The sequence below is a fragment of the Callorhinus ursinus genome, unplaced genomic scaffold (assembly GCF_003265705.2).
Source record: "Callorhinus ursinus isolate GAN/ISIS: 27379988/994484 unplaced genomic scaffold, GSC_fseal_2.0 scaffold2, whole genome shotgun sequence".
Lineage (NCBI taxonomy): Eukaryota > Metazoa > Chordata > Mammalia > Carnivora > Otariidae > Callorhinus > Callorhinus ursinus.
The window spans coordinates 36,960,787-36,980,329 of NW_027397064.1; the positions used below are offsets into that span (position 1 = coordinate 36,960,787).

General features: G+C 36.7%; 1 protein-coding gene and 1 pseudogene across 9 annotated transcripts in view; one reads left to right on the forward strand and one right to left on the reverse strand.

Annotated features, from left to right (window-relative positions):
• Positions 1–19,543, forward strand: part of HECW2 (HECT, C2 and WW domain containing E3 ubiquitin protein ligase 2) — a 349,247-nt gene that overhangs the window by 173,100 nt on the left and 156,604 nt on the right. For 2 of the 9 annotated variants that reach the window (XM_073880922.1, XM_073880935.1), the window contains exon 1: positions 16,512–16,848. The exons of 6 other annotated variants lie outside the window; for them this stretch is intronic. Coding sequence is in view for 1 of the 3 variants with exons in the window: in XM_073880920.1 (XP_073737021.1) it covers positions 8,298–8,325 (28 nt within the window). In the remaining 2 variants the exon portion in view is untranslated. Of the gene's footprint in view, positions 1–8,287; positions 8,326–16,511; positions 16,849–19,543 lie in introns of those variants that run through there. One more of the 9 variants, XM_073880920.1, reaches the window with a different exon arrangement.
• Positions 664–1,715, reverse strand: LOC112840817 (non-selective voltage-gated ion channel VDAC3 pseudogene; annotated as a pseudogene).

The window sequence follows — 19,543 nt, forward strand, 5'->3', positions numbered from 1 at the left end:
TTCCACATATATGTGGATGGATGTATATTCTGTGTGTGTGTGTGTGTGTGTGTGTGTGTATACATACATACAAGCAAGTGCAAATATATACATATTTTTAAATTGTGCTTCCTCAATTTTCTATAAAAAATAGCAAAATATGTATATTCTTCTATACCTTGATTGTTTCGCTTAATATATTTTTTTAGATTTTTCCATGTCAATATATAGAAAGAGCCTATTCTTTCTCTGTTGAATGGTCTTGGTGCCCTTATTGAAAATCAATTGACCATAGATGTATGGGTTTATTTCTGTACTTTCAATTCTATTCCGTTGTTCTGTACATCTATCCTGATATCAGTACCCACACTATTTTGATTATTGTAGCTTTGTAGTAAATTTTTTTTCCCCAAATGTGATGGGTTTATTTTATTTTACTCTGATGTAAAACCAAAGATTACACTACAGCACAGAGACCAATATATTAAAAGGTCATGAAAAAGTGGTGTGGGACATGCAGGACGTGATGTACAAACTAGAGGATCGGGTCATTTCCTTTGTAACATGACACTACATTGTTGCTGAGGAACACATTTAAAATAACACTGCGGAACTCATCTGAGATGTGGCACAAACATGACAACTTCCAGGCATGCCTTCAAGTACCTCCCTTAGGATGGACTTGCGATCTTTAGACTTCAGTGTGGGGAGGATTACAATTCTTTGGAAGAATAAAAAGTTCACACTTTTGAAATTTCACAGAATTTTAAGGCCAAAACATAGTGGGTTCTCTTCACCTCCAGGGACAAATCGGATGCTTTACTCAAAACCACATTAAGCTTCTAGTTCAAATCCCACCCCAAACTTGTGGCCTCCTGCATTGAAGTTCTTTCCATTGATTAAAGCTGATAGGGTCAGTTTGACATCAGGTCGAAGGGTCTGAGTATAACCCAGTCCAATCAGGCTGGCATTATTTACTTTAGCAGATAGAGAAGTTCTACAATCCAGCTTGTATTTAGTAGTGATGCCAAAATGGGTATTGTTACTGCCAGCCGTCCAAGCAAGGTTTATTTACGTTTCAGTCTTCTCGTTAACCTTCTGGTAGATAGACCCTCCAAATTCAGTGCCATCATTCACATGAGTGTGCAGCTGGAAGTCTGCAGCCTTATAACCCAGGGCGAAATTATTCTGTGACAGTTTGGATTTGGCTGTGTCAAAACTCATCTGATAGCCAGCAAGCCAACCCTCAAAGGCTAACACGGCCCAGCCATAGATGGTTGGTCCAGAAAAATCTATATTAACATTACTGCCAAGACTGAAACAATCCCGTTTATAAGAGGCCTTCAGTTTTCCACTCCTCTTTCCTGTGTTTGGTACAAATATGGTATCAAGAGTCAGTTTCAACCCTTCAGCCAACTTATTCTCCAAAGAGATTTCTGTTCTGAGAGTATTGTCTGTGTTCCATTTCTGGGTGAGGGTAAGTCCATAGTTAACAGACCTTATATTTGGTCTCTAGGTTGCCTGACGCTTTCCCTGGATCAGTGTAAGCATGACCAGAAGTAGAAAATTCCACTCCACTACAGGACTTGGTTCTCAGATCTATTTTAACCATGCCAAATCCATATCCTTTATTGAAGACATCCTTGGCGGCCTTTCCTAGGTCACAGTAAGTCGGTGTGTTACACATATCTCCAACCAGAGGGCCTGTCTCCGTTCCGCCAGGGCAACGCTGAAGGTCTTCTCTGTAGTAAATTTTTCAATCAGGATATGTGTACCTTCCCACTTTTTTTTTTTAAAGATTGTTTTGGCTATTTGGGTCCCCTTGCAATTTCATATAAACTTGAAAATCAGCTTTTACATTCTGGAATTCTGATAGTGATTGCATTGAAATCTATAGATTGTTTTGGGTAGTACTGACATCTTAAAAATCTTAAATGTTCAATTCATGAATATAATACGTCTTTCCATCTACTTAGGTCATCTTTAATTTCTTTAAACAATATTTAGTAGATTTCTGTGTACAAGTCTTTCTACTTGGTTAAATTTATTCCTGGATATTTTATTCTTTTAGATGCTGTTGTAGGTGGAATTGCTTTCTTAATTCCCCTTTTGGATATTTATTGCTGGTGTATAGAAATACACCTGATTTTTGAGTCTTGAGCTTGCATCCTACAACTTTGATGAATTCATTTATTAGTTCTAATAGTTTTTTTGTGGATTCTTTAGGATTTTCTTTTCTTTTTCTTTTTTAAGATTTATTTCCGTTAGAGAGAGAGAGAGCACCTGAGTGGGAGGAGAGGCAGAGGGACAGGGAGAGAAGCAGACTTCCCGCTGAGCACAGAGCCAGGTGCGGGACTCAGTTCCACAACCCTGAGATCATGACCTGAGCCGAACTCAAGAGTCTTGACACCCAACCAACGGAGCCACCCAGGTGCCCCCTTTAGGATTTTCTATATAAGATTGTGTCAACTATATACAGAAAATTTTACTTCTTTTTAAATTTGAATAAATTTTATTTCCTTTTCTTGCCTCATTAATCTGGCTAGAATTTTCAGTACAATGTTGTAGAAGAGTCAAAAGCAGACATCTCTGTATCATTCCTGGTCTTAGGGTGAAGGTTCTCAGTCTTTAACCATTAAGTATGATGTTAGCTGTGGGTTTTTCTTTTTTCTTTAAGTTTTGATGTAAATTCCAGTTAGTTAACATATAGTGTAATATTAGTTTCAGGTGTACAATATGGTGATTCAACACTTCCATACATCACCCAGTGCTCATCAAAACAAGTGCCCTCCTTAATCCCCATCACCTATTTAACCCAACCCCATGACCTCTCCTCTGGTAACCATCAGTTTGTTTTCTATAGTTAAGACTCTCTTTCTTGGTTTGCCTCTCTCTCTCTTTTTTACCCCTATGTTTTGTTTTGTTTCTTAAATTCCACATATGAGTGAAATCTTATGGTATTTGTCTTTCACTGACTGACTTATTTCACTTCGCATAATCCTCTCTAGCTCCATCCATGTTTTTTCAAATGGCAAGATTTCATTCTTTTTATGGCTGGGTAATATTCCATTGCACATATATGCTACATCTTCTTTATCCACTCATCAGTTGATGGATATTTGAGCTGTTTCTATAATTTGGCTATTGTAGATAAAGCTGCTACAAACATTGGGGTGCATGTACCCCTTTTAATTCATGTTTTTATATTCTTTGAGTAAATACCTAGCAGTGCAATTGCTGGATCATAGGGTGGTTCTATTTTTAACATTTTGAGGAACCTCCATACTGTTTTCCACAGTGGCTGCAACTGTTTGCATTCCCACCAACAGTATAAGAGGGTTCCCCTTTCTCTGCATCCTCACCAATACCTGTTGTTTTTTGTGTTGTTGATTTTAGCTATTCTGACAGGTGTGAGGTGATAGATATCTCATTGTAGTTTTGATTTGTATTTTCCAAAAAATGAATAATCCAATTAAAAAATGAGCAGAAAACATGAATAGATATTTTTCCAAAGAAGACATTCAGATGGTCAGCAGACACATGAAAAGATGCTCAACATCACTCATCATCAGATTTTTCTTTTTTATGAGTGGCTGTGTATTTTTTAATATCATTATGAACTCATGTGTTTAAAAAATTTTGTACTTATTTTAATGAGTTACATGGTTTTTTAAATACCAAACTGTACCATTTAGGCCAATGGAAAAACTATATAAGGAGGTATTTTAAGAGCAGTTTTATATTTTATCCCTGATACCTCCACGCTGAATCCTTATTTTCTTCAGGTAACCATTCGTGGTGGCTTTTTCTTTATCGTCCCCATGTTTGTTTGTTTTTCATAAATAAAAGCAAATTTGTGTGTGTGTGTGTGTGTGTGTGTAGCATACTATATCACTATGTATACTATTTTGGCCCTGTACAATGGCAGTTTAAATGACTTGGCCAAGTTGACAAAAAGATGACATAGCAAGGTCCAGATGTATACTCAGCAATCTGACTCCTGAGCTTGGGCTCTTAATGGCCTGCTATACTTACGGCAGTCCCATTGACTCACAACCCAATAAAGACCCAAAAGGAGGGTTTTGTGATTTTTGCTACTCTCAGAGTAATGAGTGAAAAAGTAATCTGAACACAGTATTAGCAATGGAACTTGGTTTTCAAATAATTGTAAAAATGCTGTGTGAGAATGCATCAGAATACACTCGTACCAGAAAAAGAGAGAAAAGCTTCTTGGTTTTCTTTCCTTTTTTCTTTTTTATATTTCGATAGTTTAGTTGATCCACATTTTCTACTTTTGATTTAGCAGTATTGATTTAATCTGCTGGCAAGAAATGGGGAGAAAAGCTTATTCTAAGCCCTTTCAGATATAATATTTGTTATTGCATGATCATTTTGTAAAACGGAAGCTTTGCCTCATTCATGAATTAATTGTTTTGAGGCCATTTCAGGAAAATCTGCAGTCTGCATGCAGGTAAATTTTAGTACTTTAGATTAAGACTACTAGTCTTTATAGTAGAAAGCCTTAAGCAGATAAAGAATTAAAAGGAACTGTAATATAATTTGCCTTTTAGCTTATATTTGAAACTCTTTTTGTCTCTCTTCAGGAGTTGTAGAATTTACTCGTTGTTTATCACTAAAAGTCTAAGCTACTTTTCTTTGGCACTAACTAGTATATAGCTTCAACTAACTTGGTTTCTTTTTGATTTAGAGATTAATGTTAAAACTTCCTTGGCCTGCCAGTGAAATTTGAGCATCATCAGTGGTCTTTATAGACTTTGTAATTCTTTTCTGTTTTTTTCCCTAAAGAATGAAAAATTATTTTATGTTTTGTTATCAGATTCTTTTTTTTTTTTTTTTTACTTCTCACTATAACGAGTTTACTTAGATGTGGCTTATATCTGTTCCACTTTTAGTATGTCTTCAAGTTTTTGTTTTAGCAGTCTCTCCTGAATACGTAAATTTGGATACCAGTAAGTTATGAAGTGCTTCACTCTTATGATGTTTAAGGCAGTTTGTGGGAAATAAAAACTAAGATAGAGAATCAGTTTTTATTTATTTAATCAAAAACATGTATCAGATATTTTCCAAAATTAGATGATTGTTAGCAGTATGAAGATTAATAAAGTATGGTTATTATCCTCAAAGAATATAGACTGATATTGGGAATAAGATATGACAGTGTTTCCAAGTGGACCAGATTTTTTTAAAGATTTTATTTATTTATTTAGAGAGACAGAGCGTGTGAGAGCGGGGTTGGGGGGGGAGGGCAAAGGGAGAGGGAGAGAGAATTCCAGGCAGACTCCTAACCCAGTGGTGAGCCCCTTTGGGGCTTCATCCCATGACCCTAAGATCATGACCCTGAGAACATGACCCAAGAGGAAATCGAGCTGGGGGCTTAACCCAGGTGCCCCTGAACCAAATTTTTTAACATTGAAGTAAGAGGACAAGATTTTAAAAAGAGCATATGTGAAAGTACTTTGCATAGTAGCTGATGTATAAAGACACAGAAAGGGTATTTTTGCTTTTTAAAAATTGAGGTATAATTGACATACTAATTTTATATTTGTGTTTGATTTATATTGATGTCATAAACCCATTTAGAACAGGTTTCTTTGGGTTGATGACTATTGAGCACTTGAAGTTTTGAATATAATTTTAAACTCAGTCAGGTTCAAATGTGACACTTTTTTGATTCAAATTTTTTTCTTACTATTCCTTTATCAGATGTATCTTGAATCTATGTTTTGTCCCCCAGAGGTGTCATTATGATGAATGATACTTGTGATTTTTAGCATCTTGAGACATTGATAATATGTGGTTAGCTACAAGGTAACATTTTGGCAGCTCCGTTTGACAAATAAAAACTTCTTTTGAATGAATACTTTAATACAAGCAATATTTTCCCATGTCAGAATAGGTTATTATTAAATATAGATTAGAAAGGAGAATACAGAGCCTACAGAAAGATAGGAAAGAGATGCCAAACTGAGTTTTTTCCTGTATTACTGTTTCTATATTTTTCTGTCACATGAAGCCAGATTGAAGCCTCTCTTTTCTTATTATTAATGTAGGATAAGTTCATTAGAGACAAATTGGAAAATATGGAACAATATAAGAAACACTTAGGTCTTCCTGCCAAGCAGTAATTACTATAAACATTTTAGTGTGTTCCTTTTACAACTTTATTTTCATAAATATTATGTGTGTTTTGAAAAAATTTTTTTGAGTATAGTTGACACACAATGTTTACATTAGTCTCAGGTGTACATCAAAGTGATTCAGCTTCTCTAGATGTCCAGCTATGCACAGAACAAGTGTAGCTCCCATCTGTCACCATACAACGCTGTTACAGTATCATTGACTATATTCCCTGCACTGTGCTTTTTATTCCCATGACTTATTCAGTCCATAACTGGAAGCCTGTATGTATGTCTTCACTCATTTTGCCCAGCAACTCATCCCCTTCCCTCTAACAACCATTAATTTGTTCTCTGTATTTATAGGTCTGATTCTGCTTTTTTGTATGTTTGCTTATTCATTTCTTTTGTTTTTTAGATTCCACATATGAGAGAAATCATGTGGTATTCATTTCTCAGTCTGACTTATTTGACTTAGCATAATACCCTCTAGGTCCATCCATGTTGTGACAGATGGCAACATCTCATCCTTTTTATGGCTGTGTAATATGTGTGTGTGTGTGTGTGTGTGTGTGTGTGTGTATACCTACAGCTTCCTTACCCATTCATCTGTCAGGGGACACTTAGATTGCTTCCATATCTTAGCTATTGTAAATAATGTTCCAATAAACATAGGGATGCATATAGCTTTTTAAATTAGTGTCTTCATTTTCTTTGGGTAGATACCCAGTAGTGGAATTATTGGATCATATGGTATTTCTATTTTTAATTTTTTGAGGCACCTCCATACTGTGTTCCACAAAAACTGTTAAAATGTCTATACTACCCAAAGCTATCTACAGCTTCAGTGCAATCCCTATCAAAATACCAACAACATTTTTCACAGAATTAGAACAAATAATCCTAAAATTTATATGGAACCACAAAAGACCCCAAATAGCCAAAGCAGCCTTGAGAAAGAAAAACAAAACTGTAGGTATCACAATTCCAGATTTCAAGATATATTACAAAGCTATAGTAATCAAAACATTATGGTACTGGCACAAAAATAGACACACAGGTCAATGGAACAGAATAGAGAGTGCAGAAATAATCCCATGCTTATATGGCAAATTAATTTATGACAAAGAAGGCAAGAATATACAATGGGGAAAAGTCAGTCTCTTTAATAAATGAAGTTGGGAAAATTGGATAGCTACATGCAAAAGAATGAAACTGGACCACTTTCCAACACCATATGCAAAAATAAACTCAAAATGGACTAAAGACCTAAATGTGAGATCTGAAACCATAAAAATCCTAGAAGAGAGCACAGGCAGTAATTTTTCTGACATCGGCTGTAGCAACATTTTTCTAGATATGTCTCTTTTTTTTCCTTTTATATTTTTTTATTATGTTATGTTAGTCACCATACATTACATCATTAGTTTTTAATGTAGTGTTCCATGAATCATTATTTGCATATAACACCCAGTGCTCCATGCAGAGCATGCCCTCTTTAATACCCATCACCAGACTAACCCATCCTCCCCTCCCCCCAGAACCCTCAGTATGTTTTTCAGAGTCCATCGTCTCTCATGGTTCATCTCCCCCTCCAATTTCCCCCCCTTCATTCTTCCCCTCCTGCTATCTTCTTCTTCTTTTTTTTTTTTTTTTTAACATATAATGTATTATTTGTTTTAGCGGTACAGATCTGTGATTCAATAGTCTTGCACAATTCACAGCACTCACCATAGCACATCCCCTCCCCAATGTCTATCACCCAGCCACCCCATTCCTCCCACCCCCCATCACTCCAGGAATCTAGATATGTCTCTTAAGGCAAGGAAAACAAAAGCAAAAATAAACTGTTGGGACTTCATCAAATTAAAAGGTTTTGCACAGTGAGGGAAACCATCAACAAAACAAAAAGGCAACCGACTGAATGGGAAAAGATGTTTGCAGATGATATATCCATTAAGGAGCTAATATCCAAAATACATAAAGAACTTCATATAACTCACCACCATAAAACCAAACAGTTTGATTAAAAAATGGGCAGAAGATCTGAATAGCCTTTTTTTTTTTTCCAAAGAAGACATACAGATGGCCACCAAATACATGAAAAGATGCTCAACATCACTCATCATCAGGGAAATACAAATTAAAACCACAATGAGAGATCACCATACAGCTGTCAGAATGGCAAAAATCAAAAAGACAAGAAACAGTAAGTGTTGATGAAGACATGGAGAAAAAGGAAGCTTTGTGTTGGTGGAAATATTATATGTATTTTTAAGCCCTATTAAGCTCATATTGTGCATATGCTCTGCAGTATGCCTTTTCACTTATTATATCATGAACATTGTCCATGTCATTAAAAATTATTTGGGGACATTGTGTGATGGCAACATAATATTCTTTAACATGGCTGGCTAGTGCCATAATGTACCTATACATTTATTTTTGGATACTTACCTAGTTTCTGATTTTTATAGATCATGACACGATCACTGAATTTATGTAATCTTAGGTGGCACATATTTCTAGAACAGGTGTCTTATTTTGCTTATTAAGCCGTGGCAGACAATTTTTTTTTTTCATGTGTAAAATAATCCTTACTTTTCTGGTGTTTCTTTTTTTTTTCCCCTTGTACTATTATCCTTTACTGAAGAGAGTTTTTAAATATAAAAAACAATAGCTTTTTAAAAATTCAATTGAGTGTTTATTTATAAACTCTAAAACAGATTAGAAGGTAAAATTATAATTCCTGATGACAGCAATTTGTGATGGAAATGCTTACAGACCCTTAAATATAGCTTGGTAGGAAAGGGCGGGAGTGAAACGAGTTGTTACAGTTTGTTCCAGGAAAGGCATTTTGGATGAATGCCACCTACTTTTACAAAGATGTCTTGTGATTTTAGTTTTATCTGCTTTCACTTAACCTTTCCCAAAGTGATAGCTGAAACAAATGTATGTAGTACAATAAAAGGCTAATATTAACATAACTCTTTTTCTCTGAAGATGTTATTTGAATTTTAGTGAAAGTATTGAATCTGTGCCCAGTTTAATCATGCCAAATACCCTAGATCAGGGAGACGCTGGGGGTCAGTTCATCTAGCCAGCTGCCTTCCTGGTGGCAATATCTACTTAGTGTCAATATTTGTTGCAAAAATAAAATTCCACAAACTTCTCCAGGTATTTCAATGATTTAGAGTCTTCTCTGTTGAGAATAACAGCACTAATATCTGAGAATTTATTGACTATGAGTAAATACTTTTTACCAGGCACTGTCCACTTACTATACGTAGCTTTCCAGTCCTCTCAAAATTGTGCTGGTCATGCATTGGTATTGTCCCCATTTTATAGATGGACTAACGTTTAGGAAGGTTGATCATTTGGCAAGGTCACACAGCTAATAGCTGTCCATTTGGGCTGCAGAACCAGTGCTATTCTGTACTTAGAAGCTGTTGGAGAGTTCATAGTCATATAAGTGACTGATTAAATGTCCTAAATTCTATTAAAACATGTTAAGAAAACATAACGAATAAATTTAGTGTATGACAACTTATACCTTTTAAACATTACAGAACAAACTTACATATTTAAAGGTTGGCTTTATTCTCTTTAAAAAGGGGACACAATTATTTAGGGGAAAAAATCCTCCTTGTTCATTCTTCCTGACTAGAGATCTTGGCAAGTAGGAGCACAGTTGCTATTATTGTGACTTTGTCTGTTGTGTGTACAGATACATGCTGCCAGAGTCTCTGCCCCACACCTTTTATAAACACCATATTTAACTTGGAGGAGAAAAAGTTATTCTTGGCAACACTCACATGGCAAAAGTAGCAACTGCAGGGGCCACCAAGGAGTATACTGACTTGAGCTGGAATTGTGAGAATATGTCTAGAATTGAACTTTATTGCTGTCTCTAATGCAAGTCTCAGTAAAGGAGAGAATTACTATTCGGTTTACCAGGAAGCAGGAAAACTGCAAAATGAGATCTGTATCCCATGTACTTAAAATATAATGTATTGAGACTTTGTGCTTATTATTACTGGTGTCATTGCCAAATATGAAAATCATTAGATAGCTAATAAGGACCTAATACTAAGATGACCAAAGCAGTTTAAAGACCTACTTACTGAGAACAGCCTGCAACAATGGATTCATGTGAGCAAAGACTCACGGATGGGGTATCAATATGATGATGTTCTTCACAGAGTCCTCAAATGTTAAAATCCAAGGGTCTGTTTGAAATTTGAGAGACATACATTTATAAGTGCAATGTTCTATGCATCGAAAGTAGTTTTTTTAGGAAATTTTACTAAAGTGTTATTCTAAGAGGCGGTACAAGCTAAAAAGAAAAATTGATAGATTCACAAACACGTGTAGATTCATATATTGCTGACAGATTCAGAGTGAGCTAGTATGAGAAGTTAAGGATGTTCTTGCAGACATTCATTCAATAAATTCTTTCTGGCTGCTAGCCTTTGAGATAGTATCACAGAAAGCCATATGTATCCAATCCTGAGCTCCCTGGATGGAGCAAGACCCTCTAGAGCCCTTAATTCTTCTCAAATTCCCTCTAGTCATTCAGTTCCATCATAGACACCGATCTTTTGTGAAATAGAATAAAAATAAGCTTAGAAAAATGAAATAAAAAGAGAAAAATGAAATGAAATAAAAACAGGATCTATAAAATATAAGTCCACATTTTCATTATTATTATTATTGAACAGATTCAAAATTACTCTGGCAAATTTCTGTAAAAGTTTCTAAAGGCTCATGTTCAATTTCTGTCTTTATCTCAGATCATTAACAGTAAGTTCATGGGCCAGTGCTTATCCATGCCCTATATTTTGAGGAGTAGTGTTCTAGATTTATGTACAAACAAAAACTTTTTTTCTCATGTTAGCATCCCGTTCTGTCTTTGTTTTTTTCTGCACTTGCTTGTCTTCCTATTATACTCACTTTTTTCTTCTTTTAAAATGGATTGATCATAATCATCATGAGACCTATTAGGGTAGGGTACAAAGATGCATGTCTGTTTTTTATCGTCTAATAAAACACATTTGCAAAATCAAATGTGACATTCACATATACACGTATGTTAATGTACGGTCTAATTAGATTTTGAGACTGTAGACAAGTTTCTTAATGTGGAGTTCTAGTACCAGCTATATCAGAATTCTTTCAGGGTTTGGGAATCTATGTGATTATTTGATTCTACATCATGCACTATGGTGGTAAATGATAAATCCTGAAAGTGTTCCTTGTGTGGCTATAGTAGAGTCTCTACATATGTGCTTTTAGCGGAGAATCTTCAGGATATATTATTGAGTTCATTGCTTTCTTAGTCACATGCATAGCATAACTGGAAAAAGGTAGTGTTCTCATTTTACAGACAGAAACAACATACGAATACAAATAAAATAGTTTTATATCCTTCCTTATTGGATTCATTTTATTTTCAGAGTGTTACATGCCTAAAATCTATTCTTACATTCACCCTGCTTTACAATATAATTTTATTTGGAATAATAAATAGCATAGCTGCAGAACCCATTAGCCATGTAATTAAACAGTTGTTATGAATTCAGTGAGTGAGGTGGGATTATACATAAACCACCTAATATTTTGTTAACAGTACATTAACATAGGGTTAATACAAAATTCATCAGTAAGTAAAAATATAATATTCTTAGATATTTATACAAAATTCACCCATAAGGAGAAATACATCCTTCAAGCTTCCAGGTACAGGTCAGTCAAATAAAGGAGACACTATTATAGCTGGTTCTTTAATCCTGTTGTGGAAATTACTGAAAGGAATAAAACCACATTTATTCTTATTTGTGTATACCTTTCATGTGTTTGGCACATTACGTCTGCTTGTGTGTATCAGTCTGTTAGAAAAATGAGGGTCATTTATTCTTGTTTATGAAAGCAGTGGATCACAGTTCTGATATTTTGCTTGAGTGGACATCGATAAAGGGATTTTTCTTATCCACTTAAGATGAGAAAATCAGTCTTTTGGGGACATTACTATCTTCCAAAGCATAATGATAATTTCCTAGATGAAACTACAAGACCCTAAGAAAATATGCCCATACTTACTCTTATTGAATTCAGAATTCTTCAGAAATGTGGCTGTTGTGAAACTGAGGAGACTTCTGGAAAATCTTGCTCTGCACCTTTGAGCCTTGTGATTATGTGCCCCGGATCAAGTCACCAGACCTCCCCGAGCTCACTTCCCTTGTCTTAGGGATAATACTTATTATCTCAGAATTGCTGGGAGAATTCTATCAGTGAATGATTCTAAAATGTCAAGTATAGTTCTTGTCACTTGATAAATGGTAGTTAGTTATTTTGGGGGGAAGTTGTATAATAATGGGCAATGTGTGGATAAGCTTTGATGTCATGCAGACGCTCAATTTGAAATTCAGATAGCTTTTTGCCCTGGGTTTTAGCTATGTGTGAGCAAGTTATTCAGCCTCTCTGTCCCTCAGTTTTCTTAGGGATTGTCATGATTAGCCCAGAAGGTTACTCTGAGAATTGAATGAGGGAGTGTGTATACACACTCATAGTGCCTGGCATGTGGTAAGTGCATAATAGGTAACAGATAATAGCCTTTATTATTTGTGTTTAATTTGATTACCTACCAGTTTCTAAGCTAAACTTTAAAAACCGTGTATTTCATGTGCATGTGTCAACTGATTTTTATTTGAGGTTCAAGGGATCTTTTAGCAGCTGTCTCATTTCTGAATGGAGTTTCAAACGTTTTCTGATTTATACACAGAATGATGTGTATTTCCATTGGAAGATTTGGGGCATCTGAAAACAAAGCCATGAGGAGGCAAGCATTCGTCTGGCTGTTGAATGAACACAATGTCAGAAGAAAAAGCCTCCAGTAAAAGTTGCAGCAGACAGGCAGACACTTGCTATGGGACCTAAATAATGCATATGAGTGATGTCAGACTTGGAGACATGCAAAATGCATAAACACAGAGGAAGTTCATAATGGGCTTTTCAGGAAAAAGGTCATGCCTTCCTGATGTGCTTACCCTGATTCTGTTTTGTGTTTTTCATGCCCACGTAAAGATAGATGGAAGAGACGCTGCTGAATTTTTCCATTGCCAATTTGTATCGTCATCCAAGAATTGTCTTTGCTCTTCTTTGCTTTACTCTTTTTTTTTTTTTTGGAGGGGGGAGCTTATTCGTTCTTTTTTTTAATTTTAATTTTTTAATTTAAGTACAGTTGGTACACAATGTTATATTAGTTTTAGGTGTACACCATAGTGGTTCAACTTCTCTATACATTATGCTGTGCTCACAAGTGTAGCTGCCATCTGTCACCATACGGTCCTATTCCAGTATCACCGACTATATTCCCGATGCTCTGCCTTTTATTCCCATGATTTACTCATTCTGTGAGCTTTTGGGAATAAGCTACTTTAGTTAAGTGATGTCTTTAATGTTCTGTGATTAATCCATTCAGCATCTACAAAGCAGAGTTTCACCCACGAGCATCCTTGTTAGATTAATAACTTTGAATGTTGACAGTTGTGATACCAGTTGGCTTTCGGAAGATCTTATGGAGAAGAGATAAAGGGACAATTTCCATTCCCTTATTCTTAAGTTTCCCTTTCTCTCCCTCTGCACTGATGCTTAAAATTTCTAGTCTTCCCTCCTTCACTGGCCTCGTCTCTCCCTTAACCCTCTGTGCTCTAGTCACACTGGTCTTCCTTTAGTCCTTGAAAGTACCACTCTCCTTCCCACCCTAGGGCCTCTGTACAGCTCTTCCATCTGGAATGTTCTCTCTTTTGTCTTCCCTCTCCTCCTTCCCCATCCTTCAGAGCTTAGTTCCCATATTAATTCCTTGCGGGAGGTTTCTCTTACTTCTGGTCTGGGTCATATCAGCAACTCCCCCATTCTCTTAACACCTCTTTTTCCTTTGTAGCGTGTATCATAATAGTAACCAAAGAATTCGTTTTGTATTTGTTATTTAATGTTTCTCCCTCTCTCTAAAATAGAAGCTCTGCAAGAAAAAGCAGGGACTGTGTTTGTCTTATTCAGAACTATCTCCCAATGCCTGGCACCATATGCTATTGTAGCGAGTGAAAATGTTAAGATGTTATATGTATGCAAATTTGGTATTGATGTGCTTCCCATTTTATTTGTTCTTGTTGATTTTTGAGGTCTTTCTCACACAGAGATGTGCTTTGGAGAAAGGAATAGCATATATAAATTTCGAGGTCTGACACTATGCCCTTCTGGCTCTACCTTCTCAATGCAATAGTCTACTGTGATTGAAGAAGTACTGGCTGAACTTCCTCGTTTAAGAAAGACCATCTCTATGAAAAGGTACACATATGTGATGGCCTTAAGTCTAAGCTCCAACATCATCTAACCTCGCTTGATCCACTTTATAAGTGTCTTGATCAACTTGGAAATCTAGGTCTCTTTTGACAATGGTGTGTGCTGTGGGGACATAGGTTTCCTTTACATAGGACAATAGCCTGTTTGACACATGTGAACATCAGTGACACATAGATGGACCAGAACCTAAAGTTCAGTTGAAGTGGCCTATCTGGCAGATGTTACAGATTTGGAAGGTAAAGAATCATGGTGTGGGAATCCAGAGTGGTGGGAGCATCAGATGAGCTTCTCTTCAGCCCCATGGAGAATTTTTGTTCCATAACTAGGAAGTAAGCAAGCATTCAAGATTATACACTTTTGACTGGAGATGAAAACAGAGATGCTGACATTGTTGGGAAATCTGTCGTTCATAAGCTATAGCCACCTTTGATGCCAATAAAAGGGAATGAATTCATCCTTTCTAGACTTCTTTTTCCTAACCTCCTTTTGGTGACTGAGTCGAATTTGTGAGGTGACTGCCATATTCCAGAGTGTTATCTGAGAAGGGCAGCATATTGTAAAAGAGCTCGGGCTTGGGTACCATTCAGATCCAACCCTGAAATCCTGGCTGTTTGTTATCACTTCCTTTCTGTGAGCCTTGGCTTCCTCATCTGTAACATAGGCCTAATAACATTATCGACCTCAGCCTTAGAGCACAGTGCTGTTCATTAGACTATTTCAAAAGCATCTGTGATGTGTCCCTGGTACATTGTGGGCATTTTGTCCATGCTTGTTCTTACTGTTGTTTGCTAGCACACACCCAAGAATCCACCCAATGTCAGCAACTCGGTTTGTTCTAAGCTAGGGCAGAGTTTACACGTCAGAAGAGGCCTGGTGGTGATTCTGGAGTGCCAGGCTTGCCGTGTCCACAAAGTCTATTATAGAACCAGCCTCAAGCTCCGTGGCCCCTGGAAGCTTTATGATAAACTATGTTGGGATTAAGGAAATGGTAGAGAGAAAATTGCATCCACTAAATGTGGCACAGAATTTAAATCTGGTCTGTCTCACTTCACAACAAAATAGTGACTGATGAGGATATTTTATCTTGCTTTCCTGGAAGTTTGCTGGAAAGATATCGTCTTGCAGCCTTTGATTGCATTCACCCATTCAACCAACACTTAATAATTGTGTCAGCCGCCCTGGGTGGGCCAGCTTCAGGAGGCCTCTTTTCCATTAAATAACAATGCATCTCATCTGGAAATTCTTCCACTACAACCTCTTCCTTGGATAAGACAAGAGCACAGCTAGATTGAGGTTTTGCATCCATTTTTGCATTAAAAATGATATCTGAGGGACACCTGGGTGGCTCAGTAGGTTGGGCGTCTGCCTTTGGCTCAGGTCATGATCTCAGGGTCCTGGGATCAAGTCCCTACCAGGTTCGCTGCTCAGTGGGGAGTCTGCCTCTCCCTCTGCCTGCTGCTCCCCCTGCTTGTGCTCTCTCTCTCTCAAATAAATAAAATGTTAAAAAAAATGACATCTGAGGATAACTTAAGGGTTGCTAACCACAGTTTTGGATTTTCATTAAAGCTAGATAATGTTTCAAAAAGTTTTAGTTGACTTTTACAGTTTGAATTTACAAGTCCACAAATTTCATTCTGGATTAGTTAGAATGCTGTAAGCCTCTTTCAATACCCTAAATGAATGCTATATCTAATTAATCATAGTAGTAAATTAAAGTTTCCTGATAATGACCACTCTATTCTTAGTAAATCAGACAGAAAACTCCCTTCTCTGTGATAACAGTCAGTTTGTTAACACTCACTCTGTATGAGTGTGTGTGTGTGTGTGTGTGTGTGTGTGCGTGTGTACACATAGCTCATTCTTTGGAATTTTCCCAATGGAAAAAAGCAAAGGAAGGAAGGCGAGGGGAGGATGGGGCAATTGCATCCTGTACCCTTTACAGGGTGTGGCCACGACTGCCTCAGCCTAAGGGACACTAATAGGCTGTGTTTTTTCATTTAGGATGCCTGACAGTCTTGAGGAAAAGTGGGAGTGGCTCTCAGTGTTTTCTTAGCTGGACAGGAGTCTCCTGGTAGAGGTCTGCTCAAATCCCACTTAGGATTTCATGTCTAGAACTTTGGGAAAGAAGAAGAGAAGCAGGAGCATCAGTGAGGTGGACCCGCAGAGCTCGCAAAGCCACGTTAGGACTCCAGACCCGCCCGACTGCAGTTCTGGACTCTTCTATGAATGAAATTGCCAAGTGGGTAGGCCAGGTATATGATTTTAAGGAGAATGGAACGTGTTTCTTCTTGCTGCTTCCTAAATCTGGTTTGAAATGATGATGAATTCAACCCTGACAAAGGCAGAGAGAAACTCTTTGGGATTATATGAGGTAAGAAATTAGAAAGTTCTGTGAAATGAGTTCTACCCTCACCCGATTTCTGAGTTCAACTATTTGGGATTTACAGTTCTCTCTGCCCTTCTCTTTGAAACATTCTTAAACGTGGTCCCCTTCCAGCTTGATTAGGACAGTCATTAACAAACTATGTGGTGTGCTTATCATATTTAATCATTTGACAACTCGACATCCATCAGTGCTGGGATTAAAACATTTAAAACTTTTACAAAAAGGGGCGCCTGGGTGGCTCAGTTGGTTAAGTGTCTGCCTTTGGCTCAGATCAAGATCCCAGGGTCCTGGGATGGAGCCCACCAGTAGTGGGGAGTCTGCTTCTCCCTCTCCCTCTGCCCCTCCCCCCACTCATGTTCTCTCTCACTTGTTCTCTCTCTCTCTCTGTCAAATAAATAAATAAAAAAGTAAAAATATTTTTAAAAATTTAAAACTTTTACAAATAAATATGTAGTACCTTTGCTGAATTTCTAGAGCCCCCTGGTTTCAAAGGAAGTACCTTACTGTGATGTTAAGTACAGGTCCTACCTACAATAATGTTTCTTAAAATGTCATTTGATTGAGTCTAAATAGATTTTATGACAGGTTATCTGCCTCTGGATAATAATGTTTTCTGTCAGATTTTAAAGCTCTTCTCTCATGAATGAGATGTTAAGGCCGATTTATTTGTAATGTAATGTTTATATGGACAAGTATTCACAGACATTCACATTTTAGAAACTCGATTTAACAGCAATCTTACAACAAAACTTTAATTTGAGAATAAAATAAAGTTTTTATTAAGATTTTCTTGTGGCAGTTGTAGTAAACTGACCCAGCTTTCTATAAAGCTTTGAAATCTGTTCTAATTGTTTAAAAGATAGGATGAATCCAGGGCAAAATTTCAGTTCTATCCTAATCCTTTTTCAATGAAAAAATTTACTTTTTGGCTACAAAATGCCAATCAGTGGTCCTCAAGGTGGGTGAGGATGTTATTTATTTATTTTTTGTCATATAGCACACCACTGGCATTTGGTGCTCGAGAGCCAAGGATGCTACCATTGCTACGGTGTATTGGACCCAGCATTTGGAAACATAGATAAATACCTAGTTTAATGAAAAGTAAGTTGATGGTTTAGTAAGGATTCAGGTGAGCAGTCTAATCTCTGGGAAAGTGGTTCATCTTCTGATCAAGCATTATGGGGAGGGACCCATGGAGAATAGGCACATTTGCAACATTTTTCTTTAGGATTAGTAGCAATGAATGTTCCAGAAAGATCGCTCTCACATACTTCCAACTAATATTTTCAGACTGAGTTTGGATTAGCTCCAATAAGTATTTGGTTACTTCAGTAAGGGTAACCTCCTTCTTTAAATCAAGTTAGCTATTATTGTTCCTGATCCTTATTGTATGAGCTCACTAAGATCAAAGATGTGATTTACCCCTAACTGAAGGGTGCTTTTGTGATGAACTTTATATTTTATAATGGTTGTACATTTCTCAGAATCTGCAGCTATTAGGTTCATGTAAAAGTAACATCCTTGAAAGATCTGGAGGTTGCTTTTAAACTTCACTTAGTATTAAAAGGATTATCTTTGAGTGAGCGCTTAGTATATGTATGGTATTAAAAAAATCATTAGAAGAAAGAAAGAGGGATAGATATATAATCAAAACCTCATTGTCATTCCTGGCAACTTTTTAACACACATAGTGCCACAAGAGAAATTTCCCAGTTAAACACGGTATTCACAATCCAAGTTTCATTATGTAGGGAGATGAAGATATCTCTGCTCGTTCTTTGTTAAGCTGAGCTTAAAGGTCATTGACAGAATTTTATGCTTTGAGTGACCTTCCACTCAAGAACTGTGCAGATTGATCTACTCTGTGTGAGAGACTGTGTTCTGTGTGTAATAGCATAATGTGCTATCATTGTATGTATGGACTGCACTTCTGTCTGCTCATTTGGCATCCAGATTAAGAAAGAAAGCAGTCTCTAAAAACATAAATTAGCATGCTTTTGTTTTAATTTATATATATTTATGAGAAATTAGAATAAAATGAATTTATTTAAAAGAAATTTAAAAAGTAAAAGCTAAGGAAATGAGATTGAGGAACTGTGCTTTTGGGTATTAAAAGAAAAACATAATTAGAAAGAAGGAGGAAATGGATTAAAAATTTTTTAAACCCCACACACGTAGCCTCCTAATATGTGCCGGGTTCAAGTACTGTACCCAGTACTCCTCACAGCTTTCTGAGCCAGGTGCTGTTATCATTTTGTAGATTAGAGAAATGGAGTCTATGCAGTTTTAAGACTTGCACAAGGTTATGGATCCAGTAAATGAGAGAGATGGAATTTAAACTCAGATCTGCTCTTTCTCAAAGTTCTGAGATCTTACCATCACCTAATAGCTGCTGCCTGGCAACAGCATTATCCAGCGGTGTATTACTCTCTTGGTACCTGTAATAAATGATTTGTACCTAAAAACATAAAGCATACTTCTGTTGGTGAATAGAAGGCCCATGTGGATTAAAGGCAGTGATATATTAAATATGTTGCATTAAGGGTTTTACTGAGTTACTAAGTGACGGAGAATCTGAGCTTTTCTGTTTTGACTGATTAAGGTTGGGTGTGGGAAAGTTGGACTTTCGGGAGTTGTTTGAATAAAGAGAGGGACAGGAAGAGCATGGTGGGCTTAGAGA